Source organism: Sturnira hondurensis, unplaced genomic scaffold (assembly GCF_014824575.4).
Source record: "Sturnira hondurensis isolate 20B ecotype Veracruz unplaced genomic scaffold, ASM1482457v3 Scaffold0014615, whole genome shotgun sequence".
NCBI classification, from domain to species: domain Eukaryota; kingdom Metazoa; phylum Chordata; class Mammalia; order Chiroptera; family Phyllostomidae; genus Sturnira; species Sturnira hondurensis.
In genome coordinates, this window is record NW_028087246.1 from 969,082 (window position 1) to 988,974 (window position 19,893).

Here is a 19,893-nt window from a genome sequence, read left to right on the forward strand (position 1 = left end):
GAATTTGTGGAATATGTGCTAATTTATTCAGAGCACATGTTTATAGTGTGCTCTGGGACTCATTCCTAGTTCTCTCCTGACATTCCTGGGAAAGTCAATATGCATAAAGCTCCTGTGAAGGTACCGAACGGAACCTGAGGAGAAGAAATTATGGTGTCCCAAGCCCTGTCCCAAGCTCCTCTCTCCTCCATTTCGAGCCCATGCCTGACCGCCGTTCAACATCAGGTTCCTGCCCTTCTGCCGTGATGGCGAGCACCACGAGAACAGAGACCACAGCTACATCTGTTCACTGTTGATTCCCCACTGCCCGTGGAAGGTGTTCAGTAAATGTTCATTAGTTGAAAAATTTAATAAATCTATCACAAGACCAGTCAAAGAGAAGGGAAAGATAATCAAATCCAAATACCTCAGCATACTATGGACTTCTCTTTATGTTTTTCATTAAAAAAATGAAAACTTGACCATGACTATACGGCCACATGAATTAAGCCTGGCGCCTCCCCAGGCATGTGGGTCAGGAGGTGAGTGGGCTGTGCAGGTGAGAGCCGGCATTCCAGCCCACCAGGGCAGTGACACCGCACTCCGTTCATGCCTACGCTTTCCGCCATCCATGGTATTTCCAGAAATTATCTGGTTTTAGTTAAACTAACCTTTACAGCATAGGCAAGTGGCTAAGAAGATTATTGCAAAGATCCACAGATTACAGATAAGCTAAACTAATAATAATACTAACACTACCAAAACCAGGACATATCTTCCTCCCCTAATATGAATTCATGATCAGTCACGTTATGACTTCAAAATAATGACTGTCACTCTGTCGGGGTGGCTCAGTTGACTGGAGTGCTGTTTTGTATCCCAAAAGGTTATGGACTTGAATCCTGTTTGGGGCACATATGGGAAGCAACTGATCGATGTCCATCTGTCTGTCTCTCCCTTTATCTCTCTCCCCTCCCCCACCCTCCCCTTCCTCAGTCAAATCAATAAAAACATATCCTCAAGTGGGGATTAAAAGCAAATGACTATCAATCGTATGCTACTGGGCAGATATTTGGACAAAATTAAACACAATCTGTCCCCTCAAAGGAAAAGTAATGTTTTAACAATTAAAAAAAGACATAAAAAAATAGAACAAAAAATTCAGGCACTGAAGATAAAATTTTTTAAATGAATGTTTTGAAATGTTTCCATTGTTATACAGTTTGGGAGCCTAAAATAATCTAAGTGTATAAACTTTAAAACTACTTGTATCCATACACTTACACACCCTAACAGAATTTTCTAACTAGTGTTTAAAGATGCCAAGTGAAGAATAACCAAGGATTATGAACCCATTTTTTAAAAAAAATCTAACAATGCAGCACCTTTCTGTTACTCTACAAGAACTGACATGAAAGATGAAGATTAGCTGGACTGCAAAATGAATCTGAATACAATCAACGAATAGGGTAAAAAATGAGTACCGTGATTTAGTACGTTCAGGTCTCTTTTTCAGTTATGGTAATCACTAAAAGCAAAACTAAGCATCGAATTTACAGAACTTATAATCAGAGCTTTTCATTTCTATACCATAAGTTGTTAAAGCAAAATTTAAAAAGTAAAGAATATTCGATCACATTAATTGAAAATAAAATTAATATGAAGTTTTCTATACCCTTTTTAAGTAAAATGAAAATATTTAAAAATTTATTTCATTTTTCTACTTCTATGTTAATTTACAATGCACATAATAAACTAGTAAAATAGTCAGTATGCTTTAACTTTAAAATAAAGAGACATATATTACTGGGAATGCATGTTCAGCACGTTTAGGGATTACTACTTTAGGGCATCAGGAAGCAGTTGAAAGATTTTAGGCCAAAGGAGTAAAAGAAAATCAGATCTGAATTTCAGAAACATAATCCAAGAGCTAATAGGCAGGAAGTGCCTAGAGGTTAAAATGATTTTTAAAAATCCCTTTTACTAACTACGCTAACAGCAGAGAGCATCCCATCTGCCCCCTGTATCTTCGGAGCCCTTTGCCGGACACATTGTGTATTTTAATAATCACCTTTCTGCAGAGCAAGGTCTCTGGCTCTGTGGCCCGCCCAGAAGGCAGTGGGGACCAAAGAAAAAGGCAGGGTGCTGCCACGAGAGGGGACTGAGAACAACACTGGGCTCCACAACTGTTAAGTGCCTTGTTATTTATCTTCAGGCCAGGAGTCAGACTAGAAATGACCGAGCATCTCTCTTCTCTCTCTCTTTTTTAAAGATTTTACTTATTTCTTTTTAGAGAGAGAGGAAAGGAGGGAGAAAGAAAGGGAGAAAAACATCAATCTGATGAGATCCATCGATCGGATGCCTCTCGCGCACGCCCCAACCAAGGATGGGGACGGAAGCCACACCCCGGGCACCTGCACTGATGGGGAAGAGCTGGCGGCCCTTAGATCTGTGGGATGAGGCCCAACCAAAGAGCCACACCAGTCAGGGAAGAGCATCTCTCTTTTCTGACAGTCCCATTTAAAATTTTATGTTGTAAGTTATCTTTAACTAATTTAAATAATAGAGGAATTTATAAAATGAAAAGTATAATATTATCTACTACTCTACTGAGTCCATACCCTGTCAATAACCATAGAGAAAGGTCTGGATTTCCTTCCCTCCCAGGAATTTTTATGCATATATACTTTAATGTGTACACATACGTGTATACACCCTTATACAGACTTGTTATTTGCCTACATAAAAGATAGGCTCAGATTCACACTGTTCGGAAACCTCCACCTTTCCCTTTGCCACCATTCTAGGGCCGCGCACATGGGTCTGGCTCCTTTTCTGCAGCTGCAGGGAGTGCTGTCTCACTGACACGATGCGGGTTATTTAACCACGCTTTATCCACAGACAGCAGCAGCAGCGTCTTTATAGCAAGGCAGTAATGAACATAGATCCCTGCACACTTCTTTGAGTAGGATGGATTCCCAGAAGTGGAGTTTTGGGGTGAAAGGGTAGGTACATTTAAAATGTTGACAGCAACTGCAGAATAACTATACTATACACAGATAACTATAACTATAACTATACACAGATAATAACACATTTCAAACAATAAAAGTTCAGCCATTCATTCTGACCTTTTCTCATTAAACTTTTTATAGATTCCTAGATTTAGGGAAAGATCTCAGGAAATAATCCCCTCGACTTGTACCTGAGAAAACAAAGGTTTACCCAGAGTAAGGTCATAGGCCCATGCTCTCAAGGCCACTGAAATGAGATAACAGACCAGCGGGAGTTCCAAGAACAGCCGACACTGCTGAGGGGCTAGGGCGGCAGTTTCAGTTAACGGACCTCAAATGTAATGTGTCCCACCAGACCTACTAACAAGTATAAAAGGGAACTAAGTGTCATCTCCTTTCCCTTGCTTACCCTCAGCAAGAAAAGTAAAAAAGGCAGTAAATTCCTAAAAGATACAACAGCAACAGGGAGCATGGAAGGAGGACACTCAAACTCGGTGGAGGAAGAGCCGAAGGTATCATAAGTTCAGCTGCACGGAGTGAGCAAGTGCGGTGGAAAAGACTCTGACACGGGATGACCTTAGCAAAAAACCTTCCACGGCCTCAGTGGGTTGTATGAAAAGTTTCTTGGTTCTAAATATCTCCATGTGGCATCCAAAATGAATGCCAGTACTGAAACCAAATTCTAAAGAGAAATATCAGAAAAGAACTAACATCCCACAATGAAGAAACATCTTCAAAGAAGATGTTGTTATAAAAATACCACAAAAGTACTTTCCAACAAATTCCAGACCTAAAAGTAAAGCTTTAAAATGAAGCTCCAAGCACAGAGTCTTGAATCCTTTGCTCTGTGCCCGAAGAGGCCCATTTAAAGGAAGGCACTTCTAACCAGATAACACCATCTTTACTTGAGCAGACCTACAGGGCAGAGAATGCAAAAGGAAGGTGGCAACCACGCCTTCTGAAATCAGACAGCCTAGAGCAGGGTCAGCACACTTTTTTATAAAGGGCCAGAGAGCAAATCGCTCAGGCTTTGCAGGCTGCAGGTCTTTGTTGCAGCAATTCAGCTCTGCTGTTGTTGTGTAAAATACACCCACAGATAATAATGTACAACTGAATGAAGCATGGCTGTGTTCCAATGCAACTTTATGAATGCTGAAGTTTAAATTTCACATAGCTCTCCTTGAAGATTACTCTTGTTTTAATTTTTTCCAACCACTTAAAAATATAAAATAATTCTTAGCTCATTGGCTGCACACAAATAGGCAGTGGGCTGGATTTAGCTGGTGGGCCATAATATCACAGCCTCTGGTACAAAGCAATTAATTCTCAACTGAACTGAACATGAACATTGATGGAAAAATGGAGACATCTGAGCCCAGCTCCCAGGAAAGTTAAGTTAGAAGGCAGAAAGGTATAAACATGTTTTTAAAGAGCTTCACATATTTACCTTAAATCTCTTCTCTTGCTGAATTCCTCTGGTGGTATTGTCCAGGGCAAGCTCTGAGGGAGACATTCTAGAACTTCTGAAGAGAAATCAGAGAAATCCACACCATACTCTGTCAGTATCCCTTCTGTTTCAGGCTCGATCTCACCCGCCTGCCCAAGACTCTTAGCCAGCTGCCTGTGGACAGGACAGAGGGAGACAAGTGTGTCAGGGAGTAAATAGAAGATAGGTGCCCATTTCCTCTTTAAAACTGAGCGGAGTGGAAAAGTCTTCACAACCGCCTGCCCTTGACCCTGCAGGAGCACCGTGGCCAGCGAACGGGGGCGGGGGGCGGGGGGGGGGGGGGGCAGGCGGAAGAGACAATGATACTCTTGTCCTGTTAAATCCACACTACAGTGGAATCTTACCTTTCTTTAGGAATTCCGGCAGGGGGGTGGGGCCAGAGAGCTATCCTTAGGACTTCCACAATAGTTTTTTATGGGGAAGTCAAATTGACATTGTTAAAAGCTTTTGTCAATTTTTTCTATCACAAACACCTTTATAGACAATTCTGATGGACCCAATTTGCTGTTCAATCATTACTTTCATAGTGCCCATACCTTAGGTCATGCTCACTAGATGAGATTCGATGTTTTCATTTCATAGTTCTACAGATGCTTATCTTAATATTTTAAAACATTTTCTCTGAACACAAAAGTAATATATGTTCACTGTAGAGAGGTTGCAAAATACAGAAATGTGCCGAGATGAAAATGATCTGTAATCCAGTCTCCTGGCAAAATTCTATTCACAATTTAGGGTGCTGGTCCCTCAAACGTAAGACTGCGTTTAAGGGGATACTTCTGACATTGACAGCATGGTTCCACCTTCCAGGGGCAGATCCCACTCTTTCTCTAGGAATCATCCACACACATGTCAAAACCGACAGCTCCACTCTCATCAGTGCTGGCCGACCACAAACGGACTGAAGTCCAAAGTTTTATGTTGAATACAGAAGGCCAGTAAGACATGCAATATATGAAGTGGATGCCTTTGTAGAGGGTTTGGGGGGACCGAAGACGGCCACCTCCTCTTTTCTGTAGGTCTACCAGGGTGATCCAGGAATCCACCCTCAGCTCGTCCAGCAAGGAGTTTCGATCTGCCATCAGGCCTTCTCCAGGGCCATTCAATTTCTTTAAAAAGATTCTGCTTCCTCTGTAAGGGCAGATGTCTGGTCGCCAAAGTTCTTAGGTGCATAGTGGTGGAGGGAGTGAGGCGTGTGGTTGCCTTGGACACAGTCCTTTAACAAATTCCCCGTGAACGTGGCCGCAGTGGGAGCAGGGCTGGCCCCATTCCTCACACACCAGCCAAGAGAGCCAAGCCCACACCGACACGTACATACACTACTTACACCTGCCCAGCAGCACAGGCCCTGGCAGCCTATGGCCCCCTCACCTACAACATGGGCTCAGATCGGTGTCTTCTCCTGAGATGTAGGTAGTGATCTCCCAGGAAGCACATCAAAAAGCCAGAGACAGAAAAAATACAAGGTAAAAAAATCACAAAAAGCTGTCTGGAAAATCCACAAATATTTAGACATCAAAAAAAAAAAAAACCCCAAACAAACAAACAAAAAAACCCCATGGGTTAAAGAAATAAAAAGAGAATTGGAACTGAATAAAATATAACATCAATATTTGTGAAAAACAGCTAAAGCAGTGTTTTCAGGAAAATTTATTATATTAAATGTTCATATGAGAGAAAGAAGAAATGTATCAACTCATTGATCTAAGCTTCTACCTTAAAAAATGACACGTCAAAACGGCCATTACGCCCTGGCTGGCGTAGCTCAGTGGATTGAGTGCGGGCCTGCGAACCAGACGATCGCGGTTCGATTCCCAGTCAGGGCACATGCCTGGGTTGCAAACCAGTTCCTTGCAGGCTAACTACCAGCAGGGGATGCACAAAAAGGCAACCATACATTGATGTTTCTCTCCCTCTCTCCTTCCCCTCTAAAAATAAATAAATAAATAAAATCTTTATTAAAAAAAAAAAACAACAAAAAAACAAAAAAACCTGCCATTACATTTTTAACATACAATGGTTCTAGCAGCATGTAGCTATCTTTACCTCATTCAAAACAATTTTGATAGATTGCACTGCGACAGCTGTCATATCAGCATGCACTTTTTAAAAACTTACCAAAACTGGTACATTTTTATGCATTTTAATATTGATGATGGAAGAAGATATGCAACATTTTCAGTATAATATGCTTTATTATTTCAAGAAAGGTAAAAATGCAACTGAAATGCAAAAACAGATTTGTGTAGTGTATGCAGATGACTGATTGAACGTGTCTGAAGTGGCATGTGAAGTTTCCTGGTACCACTGACATTGTGGCCAAATAGTTCTGTGCTGTGGGCTGTCTCATGCATTGGAAGGTGTTAAGCAGCACCCCTGGCCTCTACCCAACAGAAGCCAATAGCGGGAGACAGCTGACATACTCAAAATATCCAAATCAGTAAAGTTATTGGTGAAAATGAAAAATGTCTTTCATTTTACAGAAAAAGCATTAACAAAATTTTTGGCCAGCCCAATGGATCCAAGGTAAACAAGAAGAAGGAAATAAAAAAGAGACGGAATCAATTAATAGAAAATAAATAAACAATGACAAAAAAAACACAATAAAACAAAAAACTTATTCTTTGAAAAGAGAATAAAATAGATAAATTTCTGGTGAGGTTGATCAAGAAAAATAACATTCCACACTGAGTGGTTCAGTTGGTTGGAGTATTGTCTCGTAAACCAAAAATCATGGGGTTCGATTCCCGTTCAGGGCACAGACCTAAGCTGCCAGTTTGGTTCCCAATCAGGGCATGTGCAAGAGGCAACCAATCATAAGTTTCTCTCTCACACTGATGTTTCTTTCCCTCTCCCTCTCTCCCCTCCCCTGTTTCCTTAAACTCAATAAGCATGTTCTCAGGTGAGGATAAAAAAAAGAGAAAAATAAGGAAAGACACAAATTACCAATACCATTACCAAGAGTGGGAACATCATTATAAATTCTATAAGCATTAAAAGGATAGGAAAGCAATTATGAATGACTTTAAACCACTAAATTCAACATCTTGGATGAAATTAATAAACTCCTTTAAAGATACCATTAACTAAATATTCCTAAGTCTATTAAAGAAACTGAATTCACAGTTTAAAACACTTTCACAAAGAAGACTCTGGGCCAGATGGCTTCACTGATGAATGCTACCAAGTATTTAAGAAAAGATTAATACTAATTCTACACAAACTTTCAAATATAGAATAAGACAAAATGCTTTCTAACTAGTTTCTTGAAGCCAGTATTACCTTGATACAAAAAAATCAGACAAAGAATTAATGAGATCAACATTCTTCATTAATAAGATTTTAAATTTTAAGACCCACATACTTAAAATTCCTATACAATATTAGCAAAAAGAATTTAGCAATATATAAAAAGGATAATACATCATGACCAAGTAGTTTGAGCTTTGTCCAACATTAAAAGTCGGTCAATATAATTCATCATATTCGCAAACAATGAGAAAAACACTACAATACTCTCAATAGAGGCGGAAAAGGCATTTGACAAATTCAAAATCCATTCATGATTAAAACCATCAGCAAATGAGTAATAAAGAACACCTTCAACTTGATTAAAAGCCCCTATAAAAATCTGAATGTGAAACTCAATGGGAAAAGACACATTAGTGTTCCACTGGATCAGGAAAAAGACAAGGCTGTTTGCTCTCAACACCACTAAATGTGGTATTGGCGGTCCTAGTGAATACCAGTGAGCAAGAAAAAGAAAGCAAAGGCATACGGAGTGGAAAGGATGACTTCCACATTGCATGCAAGTGGGGCAAAGGTCAAGCAACCCCACTATGGAAGCAGCCAGCCTCCCTCACAATGCCTGGACTCTCTTTACAGAAGACCTCTCTCATTCTGTGAAAACCAGCAGCTGGCACTCTGCGTATGATTTGAACTCTGACTCAACACTTTGAATGTGAACAGAATACACAAAGACAAAGAGGTGCTTAGGGTTCACTCATGGCTACTGGAGTGGTTTCTAGCAACAGTAGTGGCATAACAGTGTCTGGTGGCAATGCTGTCCTTTAAGCGCAGTGGTCAAAACTGTCAGCATCATGGACAAACTAACCTTGATAGAAAGACAACGGCTAGACTTCTTGCTCTTGCCTCTCCAAATCTGCCTTGGTTCCCACCCACAACCCTCTCAGGGCATTCAAGACTCTTCACTGTTTCTGTGAGCCCTTCAATATCCTTCTAATAAATTCCTTTTCAACCAGAGTTGTTTTTTTGTTTGTACCAGCAATCCAGACAGTTAAAGAATCAGGTCTCATTAATTTTCAAAATTACTATATTCCTTATTACCTGTGTTCACTAGAATAAAGTTCCCACTGAGAATTTGGGGACTCTTGTCACTGTCTCTGAAGTTTAAGGGACATTTTGGAAATTCATTAGTATTCTGAAAATTACTAAGTAATAAAACCTGAGTTACTTCCAATCCATCTAAAACTATTTATTATTTTCACAGGTTCCTGAGGTTCTGTTTTCTACATCCATCTCCTAAGATTAATGTCTTTAACTATCTAGGTTCTTAGTTGCAAGCTCAAGAAACCAATTCTGACTGGAAAAGGAATTTATTGGAAAGATATCAAAGAGCTCACAGAAACAGTAAGTCTTGGAGAACCTGGAAAGGGGGTGGAAACAAAGGATTACATGTTCACTCTCTCTAAATTCTTGATTCCAGGCTAACAGGGAAACTCAGGGACTTCCTACGTATATCAAAAAGATAATTTTAATCTCTTAGAGGATAAGACAAAAAACTCAAAGGGTGACAAATCATTACATCATAGCAGTCAGGGTTTTACTAAACTTTATGTGAAAAGTTGAGGAGCACTAATCAGAAAGAGCTACACTCAGAGAGCAAGATTTACACACACACACACACACACACATGACATTATACGGGAGGATGGCCAGTGCCAACTGACCTTCCACTGTCACAAGTCATAAGGGAACTAGATAACATTATATCCATTCTAAGGGTGGTCTCTGAATAGACAATAGAGCAGAAACTTCTCCCTGCAAAAGAACGTCAAACAATACAGCCATGGTCTACTATGGCTGAGCAAAGACGGCCTGATGGGCTGCTGTTATATGTTTAGCCAGATGGATTTGGGCCTGAAAGAAGCGATATTGGAGGACTGGTAATGAGGACAGCTGGGGAAGAGACCTGTGGACAAATAGGCCAACTGAAATGAGCCTAGAGCATCACTATTTGTATTCCATGAGAATGCTCAGCAAAAGACTTCCACTGTGGGGCAGAAGGACCTCGGTAACAGGCTTTGTGAGGCAGATTTAAAACACAACACCCATCCTGCTTTTACCTGGTGAGGTTGGAATGGCCAAAAATGGTTCTCCTATGCCTGGAGTAGACAAGAGCCTAACTATGTAAGCAGAAGACACTTTATAATGCCCAACGTTTAAAATGTAACACTAACATCCACAAAGAACTAATTATTTGAGGATGAGAGAAGAAGGAGCTAAGCCATCCCATCTGTTTTATTAAAAGGAAATATTACAGGTAAAAAGGAAGAAAAGAAAAAGAAAAAGAAATGGTAAAAGGACCACATACTCCAGTACATGGTCATAAAAAATGACTGTGAAAAAAAATATTCACAAGAACTCAAAAACTAATGAAAATGTCACTGCTATAAGATAAGAGCTCAAAGCAATAAATAGATTTCACAAAAGGAAATAAAAACTAGTGTTTTAGACCTAGGAAATAAATAGAAAGGAAAAATAAAACCATCCTAGACATGCAGGTGATACTGGAGGTAACTAATGAAGAAGTGACACTATTTGGGATAAAAATGATCACAGAGAAAAAGCTCGACAGAAATGAGGAAATGGAATTGAAATGCACAAAGATTTAAAGAAAAAGATCACAGAGAAAACAGACATGAAAGGCAGATGAAGCAGCTCCAACATTGGCATAACTGCTATTCCTGAAGGAAGGAAATAGATACCCATATTCTGCGGTATATAATGCACACTTTTTTGCCCAAATTTTTGTGGGGAAAAATGAGGATATGCATTATACATAGGTATAATGATTACATACCATGGGTATAATAATCCCGTGTATAATGTGAAACAAGTGGGTGTGCATTATACACAGCAAAATGTGGTATATGGAACAGAAAACGTTTTCTAAGATACCATTTAAGACAACCTTCCTGAAATAAAAGAAATTTTACAGACAGAAAGGGTATATACCATGTTTCAGAGAAAACTAATGCAGAAAATCACCACTGAAAATCACCAATAGTGATTTCAAAGGTGAAAATTTCTAAATACAAGAACTCAGGGAACAGAGTTCTAGAAAAAACTACTTGATCAGGGGTGTCAAACTCATTTTCACCAGGGGCCACATCAGCCTCGCTGTTGCCTTCAACAGGCCGAATGTCATGTGAGGGCTGTACAAACGGGACTCCTCGTCAACGGTGGAGCAAGAGCTCAGCGCTGCCGCTGGGTAGAAACAAGGGAGAGGGCCGGATTTACCTCTCAGCTTTCTGTTTGCCATCTGTGTACTAGATGCAGAGCCACGGCCTACCAAAAATAGACAACTCTCTCCCAAAAGAACGACGGTGCTGAGCACTGGATCACTTCTGGGGTGGGCGGATGAAAAGAATGGAGGACAAATGGAAGCAGGTGAAGACGGACCTAAGATTAATGATCAGAACAAGTCACACCAGTCACCGGACCTTTGCCGAAATTTAAAGAAAAATAAATTGGCCTTTTATTTTATGTAATTTTATTGGTGCTTTGTGTTCTGGCAAAAATCTTTCACCACCTTATAGTCTGAGTCCCAGAAAGCTTGATTTGTTCACTGAAATTACAACATGGCTCACAGAGAAAAACTTGTATTTCCGTTATGGCTTCCAGTGTGATCAACGACTCCAAGTTTCTATTAGCAGTAATTAACATTTATTTTACTAAGTTCCAGACATTTCTTGAGTACTTTATTTAAATAAATTTATTGCAGGTTTTCATTGGAGATCTATTTGATAGCAGCACGGACTGGGCAACTTGCAGGAGATAAAAATCTAACAGGTCAGCATGCTGAAAAAGCTCAGGCATCTGGGCCTCAATGCCCCAGAGAGAACCCTGTGCTGTCTACTTACCCATAAACCCCGCCATCTCCCTGCCAGTCAGAGCATTTTGAGGGTCTAAACAAAAGCAGACTCTACTAGGTAACTGGCATATATGGCATATTTGTCTAACAAAAAGGTCTGTTTTCATATTTTAATTTCAGTGTAAACTTTATTTAAAATGAATACTGAAAGTAATGTTCCCTTTTATGTGTTATAGTTCAAATATTTTAGCTTTCAAAGCAGGTTCTGTCTTCTATTCACTGTCTGAAGAAATGGCAACAACGGCCTAGGACAATTCTCTTTCGTATTGCATCAAGACTTCTGACCCATTCTCTTAAATGCCATGCTCCCGCCTACTCAGCCTTTAAAAGCGTCCTTCAGAAATAACTTAGAAACTCTCATAGCCAAGAGAATCCCTAAGGAGACATGATAACTAAATGTCATGCATAAATATCCTCGGTGGGAACCTAGAATAGGGAAAAAAAATAATCGGTATTTTCAAGAATCAAGGATTTCTGAATAAACATATGGACTTTAGCAGCATTCATTCATAAATTTTAACAAATACATTTACCACACTAGGCCCAGCTAATGTGACCCAGTGGATTGAACATGAGCCTGTGAACCAAAGGGTTGCCAGTTCAATTCCCAGTCAGGGCACACGCCTGGGTGGCAGGCCAGGTCCCCAGTAAGGGGTCCACGAATGGCAACCACACTGTGATGTTTTTATTCCTCTCTTTCTCCCTCCCTTCCCCTCTCTCTAAAAATAAATAAATAAAATCTTTTAAAAAATTTACCATACTAATATGTAAATAATAGGGAAAGTACATATAAGGATATATGAGAATTCTGTACTACCTTAACAATTTTTCTGTAAATCTGAAACTATTATAAAAAATAGTTTATTTTTTTAAAAACTGAGATACAGAAGAAAAAAATAATAGAAATTTTAAAAAAGACATCATCTAGATTTCCAATAATAGGTAAGTGATTAACAAAATCACAGTATATTTGTTCAATTGACTACTATGCACTTTGGAAAGGTAATTTTGAAGATATAGCAACATAAAAAATGACTATGACATAAAATGAAAAAAATAAAATGTATGTAGGTATAGCAATGTAACTACACAAAAACATTCATGATAAGATTAAAAAGGAATACTAACAAGTGGTGTTAAATATTCTACAGAGTAAAGATTATGAGTGACTTTAGAATGACAGCTGAGAATGGTTTGCTACTCAATGGACCCAGAAAACCCCCCAAAATCATGCAAATCAAGAGGTTCAAATCTTTGTGTTCACTTTAAGAACACTCATGAAGCTGCCCAAGACACCAAGGGTACGTGTATCCAAAAAAACCCCAAGTATCTGAAGGATGTCACCTTGCAGAAGCAACAGGTCCTATTCCGTTGTTACAAGGGTGGGGTTGGTAAGTGTGCGCAGGTCAAACAGTGGGACTGGACACAGGGTTGGGGGCCCGAAAAGAGTGCTGAGCTGTTGCTGCACATGCTTAAAAACACAGAGTAGTGCCAACCCGAAGGGTGGAGGTGCAGCTCTGGTCATTGAGCCCATCCAGGCGAACAGCGCTCCCAAGATGTGGCGTAGAACTTACAGAGCTCGTGGCGGGTTAACCACACACGAGCTCTCCCCACCACGTGGAGATGATCCCACTGAAAAGGAGCAGCTTATTCCTAAACCAGAAGAGGAGGTTGCACGGAAAAAAAGATATCCCAGGAGAAACCGAAGAAACAAAAACTGATGGCCTAGGAGTAAATTTGGCATAAAATAAATACTAATTAAAGTAAAAACAGAAAGAAAAAAGATGGATTAGAAATTGTGGAGGAAGCTGACAACCACAAAAGGCATTTTAAGGATTATACACAGAGAGAGGAAAAGAACAAACTGGTAGCTAACCAGAGCCTGTGTCAGGCCCATTGTCCTCCATTCCTCTCACGATTTTTCCGCTTTGACCAGGATGCTCTTGTCAATGGCGAAGAACCTTTCTCCAAAGTTGATCCTTACAGGCCACCAGGTGGAGCCCAACAGTCACAAAAGAGACCCCTCCTCATCCTGAAGCCCTTTTTGTCTGCCAGCCAGGTAAAAGCCATTCCCACCCCCACCCCACCCCCGCAAAGGACTCACCAAATCCAAATCCAAATCCAAGTTTGGAAATGCAAGTTCATAGGATTACATAACAGCCTCTTTCTCAGAAGTCCTCAGATAAGAAAGAACATACTCTTAAAATTGTGAACTAGTCCTTTTGCACAAGAAGAAAAACTGGATAGAGCTATTTTTCAACTTGATAATCATGTAGGCTATGCCTCAATGAAACAAACTAATTTCTCCTATTTGTTTTTTCTACCAACCTGGTCATTCTTTCATGTTTCTACTAAATACAATTTTACGACCACCGCCCAACCTGTATCTACCTCATTAGAAAGTCAATGTCTATCAAAACTGAATGGAATAGTGAAAGTATGTGCTTCCATCAGTCAACAAATATTTCTGATTACCTAGGAACTAAGACCCTGTGGGTACAAACCTGGGAGATGAAGGAAATACCAGACCCAACCCCGCAACCAGCCACGTATACGTCCATCGGAACCTCCCTCAGGATGAGCCTCCCTCAGGATGAACCTCCCCTTCACCTTGCCCAGCCACGCTCTACAGCAGAACCGGCTTCGCTCTCACGAACACCAGCAGCTCTGTGACCAGTTCCCTAGTTCTCATTTCAAGGGCCTCCCATTAAGCCCACGCAATCCCACATTCAACCAAAAATTTCTCAACCTTGCTACATCTGCACTGACCTGTTCATTTTCCCTCCTCCCCATCCCTTAAAGCTACTGAAGTCTGCTAGAGAAAATAATATTAAAAAATAATATGTCCATTTGCTCTAGGTCAATTCATGCAGTACATCTTCAGTTTAGTCTTCAGTGTTGCCAAGAAACACAATTCTGTTCCTCGTAGTAGCTGCTGTAAAACTTTTCAAACTTCAAGATTTATCCTTAAATATTCAAGAAAAGAAACCATGACAAATCTAAGAGAAAGGGACCATAATGATATCTCCATGCTTATGACAACCTGGAAGGGAAGTCCGGGGCTGCAAAGTCTAGACTCTAGGGCAACAGATTTCACAAAGGTCTGAGAAAATATAAGCATGAATTCTACTACAAGAGTTTCTAAAGGGAAAGATGATTTAAGAGGGTTGGGAAACTCTTAGAACTGTGAATTTGATTATATAATTACAAATCATCTCAGCAAGGAAGTCAATGCGGCTTTTTAAATATCCTGGACTATCGGTACTAAATATGCAGAGCACAGCATATGCTGCGGCGCATAGTAAAAAGCAGTGCTCCCTAAAAGCCAGCAAGGTGTCACTAAGAAGGGTTACCTTCAGGTTTCTGATAAATGGCAGGATGGTGGAGGCAGTGTAGAGAGGTGAACAGGGCTCAACTGAGACCTCTCGTGACAATTCTAAGAACGAGATGACAAACAGCTTTTCTAACAACTAGAGGTCTCCAATACGTAATGATCCCGGGCTTCCTCTAACCAGAGCCACTGGAGAGCCACTGCGGGTGCTGGAGAAGCAATGCTCACACCATGGAGGGCACCGACACTAACGGACTCCTTAAGTCCCTTCCACAGCTACTGACACTATACCTTCTACAATGTGTAAGTTCTATTTAAACTTTTTGTTAAAGATTCTAAATTAAGGGTTCTCCACCTGAGTTTATACATTGGCTATATGTTGTTACCAAGTATCGATTTTGGAATCACAGAACCTTGGTTCTCACCATTCTCTGTTCCAAACACCTTCTATGTTTCCTAGCTTGATTCATCATACAGCATCTTCCTAGTCCGCATTGGGGGTCATCAAGTAATTTTCATCTACTCCTCTGACCGGCCAGCAAACATTTACTGAGTACCCTATCCTAAAGGAGCTCACAGCCAAGAAAACAACTTACATAAGCAATTACAATACAAACAGATGAGAACTACAAGAATGGAATTATTAGAAACTATAAAAAGCACCTACGAGGGAGGACTTAAGAATCAAAGATGTGAACAGCAGCTGTGAACAGCCAGCCGGCCTGGGACACAGTGAGGCCTGAGTGGAGGGAATGGCAGGAGCAGAGGCTGCTCTCAGAGGACCCTGGTCAAGCGCCAGCACCACCTACCCAATCACCCAAGTTGGAAGCCGGGAAGTTCATCCAAGATTCTGTCCTCCTTCTTCATGCCCCATTCGCAATCGGTCATCATGCCTGGGAGAACTGACCTTCTTCATCTCCTTTGAATCCTTGCCTTTTTTCTTTTGTTTGTTTCCCTCACTGCAACTCCCCGCCTGCAGGTTCTCCCCATCTCCTCTTACCACAGTAGCCTCTCATGACTGCTTACTTCTGGTCACGTCCCCTCCCATCCGCTCTGGACTCCCAGTGAGTGAGCTGTTAGCCAAGAGGCTTCCATTCCCCAAGAAACAATCCTGGATTTCTCTCTTCATCCACTTCCTCTAAACTTCCAGAAAATTACTTTGTTCCTATGGAAGAACTTACAATATTCTGCTTCATACTATAACGAGAGCTCAAAGACACAGGCCCGAATTCAATCTGTCTGCTTTACCCACACTCCTTCACAGAGAGCTGAGCCCCACAGTGCCTGCTACCTGGGCATGCGACACTGGACCCCCACCTCTAGTGAATACACTGATTAGAGACCAGGACATACACTGTCTCCAACCAGATCAGTAAGATTTTCTACCCTAGAAGTTCTGTATTGTGACCTGGACTCCAGTACGTGACCCGCAGAGGACCAGCAGCACCACTCCGGGCTGTGTAGGCTCTTCAGCAGGGAGGGGGCTGCAGTGAAGAAAACAGTACAGCTTGTGTGTGGAAAGGGGTAGAGAAAGGACACCCGTGGTGGGTGGGCTTGTTAGGGAGGTTGAGAGAGAAGCTGCCACCTTGCTGCTTCGGAGATGCTCGTGAGACCTGCCTACACTCCTCGCCCTGGTAAATCACCACTTGTATTTAAGTCAAGTAGGATTCCATTTCTTAGAATTAAATGAATCCTGAGACATTTATGTACAAGTCCTTCTGCACTAAGCTATAATTTCTTCAAATAAAGAAACCGTATCTGTCTACTGTTCTATTTCTCATATAATACAGCACTGTGACTTACACATAGTTATCAACACTTGTTTCATGAACTGAATTTAACTACAGAAGTAATGATTTTGGACTTGAATAATCAATATAAGAGTAGAGTGTAGGGGCAGGAAATAAATTCAGAAGAAGGGCTCTTTGGCTAAACCCTGTTTTTAGGCATAATTTCTGTAGAAGCTAAGCACACACGTTCACATCCACAACAAGTACTACCTTCCTGCTCCTGGCCGGACTGGCAAAGACAAGAGAGGAGACCCAGGCAGTCACAGCACAGTGCGTTCCAACTGGGAAACGGTGACCTCAGTCCCTGAAGATCAGTAACTGATAGCCAGAACCAAATGGCAAGGCGACCACCAACGTGCTCAGCAGCTGCAGCCCGCCCTCCTCATGAGACAGACGTCATCTGAGATCGACATCATGGAAACCTGCCACGTTGTACTTAAGATAAATTTTCTATTTTTCACATTGATTTTTAAAGGCATATTTCCATAAAAGATCATTTTTAATGTCTTTGCAGTAAGGAGGTAGAGAAGGAGTTATCAGAGTTTTCCATCTGAGAATCTTCTAATTTTCTTGTTTTTAAAATTACACAATTAACATGGTTATTAGTTTTAAATGTTCGTTATTTAGATTCAGCAAATATCCTCACTACTTCAAAAGCTTGAGTCCTTTTTCAAATATTATTGTACTTTACGCACAAGAAAAAAGAATTCTTGATGAAGTGATGGCTCAGCTGTTAAAAAACCCTGTGAGGTCACTGGAGCACTACAAGAAACCCACACCCGGAAGATTTCCTGACTACACCCTTAGAACTTGAAAACCAAGGAAGAAGTCCAGTCAAGTACACACAATGTCTAAATCAGAAAATCAGATAAAAGACAAGGCGGGATTTCCTGCCTGATGTGAAAGTATCCCCTTTTCACTGCCAAGCAAAGTGTGGTGGCTGCAATCAACGGAGGCCAGGTGGCACTGCCACTATCGGGCTCTTTGAGTTGATGGTGAGAAACTGGCAAGCCTCTGAGAAGGGCTATTTAGGGCTCAAGGGGTTGATGTCACTTTTGGATAATGAGTTCAGCTTAAAAATGATGATGCTACGATCACACCACTTGAGAGCAAAAAAGAAAGTGCAACTGTTCCTGAGTGGCTCTGAGACCCCACAGTCACACTGACCTTCCTGTCACCAAAGGAGCGGCACAGGGCAGTGTTTCTTCGATGGCACTGCGTGTGGCACACAGATCTGACTCAGTTCACTTCATGAGGCGCAAGCGGCTAAGCACGGAGCGAGCCTGATCAGAGCAGCGCATCGTGGCCCTCCGCCCAGCGCCTGTGCTCGAAACCACAGAGCATTCCCAGGAGGCTCCACCCTGCGCAGGGCCAGCAAGCAAGTCACCCAAATGGACAAAAAGTGTTAGAACAGACTTTTTTCTAGCTTGTATGCTTTTATTTTCATTTCCTGTGAAGCGTAAACTAGACACCATCAATGATAAAGAGCTAAAGATTTAGTTAAAACTTAAGGTTCCTTTTCTTTCCAAACGAATACCAACTGTCAGAAGAAAACAGGCACAGCATTTGATCAAACAGCTGGGTCCAGCAGATTTTTAGATCAAAATAAAGTGGCTATCCATGACGCTCTGTGCCTACGTAATCCATATTAAGTTAAGTTAGATTGTTTTCCGATAGCTTCCATAAAAAATATGGTACCCTTTTCCTGCTTACAACTACCGCCATAAGTGAAACTTCTGAAGATCAGTACCAAAAAAGCACATCATTCAAACACACCTGATTGATATTTAAAGCATGGGAGATTGGGGTGCCTGGCCTGGAACTTGCAAATCTTAACACTAGTGTCTGAAAGGGGGGCTCTGACTGTCTAATGCGATGAATTCTTTATAGTTCACAGGTAACAAGCCAGGATTTGTGACATAAGAGGACATGCGCAGAGGGTCAGAATGTGCTCACCCTGGTGTGGCTCAGTTGGTTGGAGTGCTGTTCCTTAAACTGAAAGGCCTCTGGTTCAATTCCTGATTAAGGCACATGCCTGGGCTGCAGGTTTGGTCCCCAAGTGAGGTGAGTATGAGAGACAACCCACTGATGTTTCTCTCTCACATTGATGTTTCTCTTCTTCCCTTCCCCTCTCTCTAAAAATCAATAAGCCTGCCCTTGGATGGAGATTAAAAAAACAAAATAAACAAATGTGCTTATATTTTATGTCAAAAAACAAAACAGCCCTGGCTGGTGTAGCTCAGTGGACTGAGTGTGGGCCTGCAAACTAAAGGGTTGCCAGTTTTATTCCCAGTCAGGTCACATGCCTGTGTAGTGAGCCAGGTCCCCAATAGGGGACGCGCAAGAGGCAACCACACATGGACATTTCTCTCCCTTTCTCCTTCCCTTCCTCTCTCTGAAGATAAATAAATAAAATCTTTAAAACAACAAAAGCAAACCAAAAAGATGATTGCCTGCCAATTCGAGGTGACCACCTGAGGTGATAGCTAAGGTCTATTTCTTAAAAACCAGGACCAAAATACATCAAGTACCCATGCTTTAATAAAGAAATCATAATTTTTTTTAAAAAGGGTACTGAAAGGCCTCCTAAACCAAGTTTCCGTGTGGGACCTGTGGTTTTCTCACCAGAGTTCACCTACCCCAGGGCAAAATTGCTGTCCTCCTTCCAGTCCACGATGCGGCAGATGAACAGTGTGTTGGCGTAATCTTTGGGCCGGGTCACAAATTCTCGAGGACAGTCCTTGAGAGGCACATATATTCTAGGCACTCGGTGGTCCGAGGGAGAAAACAGGGCATATTTCCTAAACAGTTCACTGTTCTTGTCAGTCAGCAGTTTGAGGAAGCCAGTTGCTGCCCGAGAATGCTTTTTCTCCATGATGTAAACCACCTGCAAACACCAAAGATGCACTCAATGCTGTTTATCTGCATACAGGACCGGGTACAAGTCAGCAGGAAACTGTTCGGTCGACTAGTTGGGTCCCTCAGTTTTCCCAGGTCCATATGGAGTACCTCTTAGTGAAACTGTGTGACTAGGTAGTTGATATTTGCCTTGGCGAGGGGACTGTGAAGTCCCTTGCTGCCACACTGTTAGGAGA

General features: G+C 41.3%; 1 protein-coding gene across 4 annotated transcripts in view; it reads right to left on the minus strand.

The window, feature by feature from the left end:
- The window catches only part of DIS3L2 (DIS3 like 3'-5' exoribonuclease 2), a 279,723-nt gene that overhangs the window by 152,690 nt on the left and 107,140 nt on the right, over positions 1–19,893 (minus strand). For all 4 annotated transcript variants that reach the window (XM_037063524.1, XM_037063522.1, XM_037063521.1 and 1 more), the window contains exons 8-9: positions 19,438–19,685; positions 4,441–4,614 (exon numbers count right to left, since the gene is read on the minus strand). In XM_037063524.1, the coding sequence (XP_036919419.1) occupies positions 4,441–4,614; positions 19,438–19,685 (422 nt within the window). The remainder of the gene's footprint in view (positions 1–4,440; positions 4,615–19,437; positions 19,686–19,893) is intronic.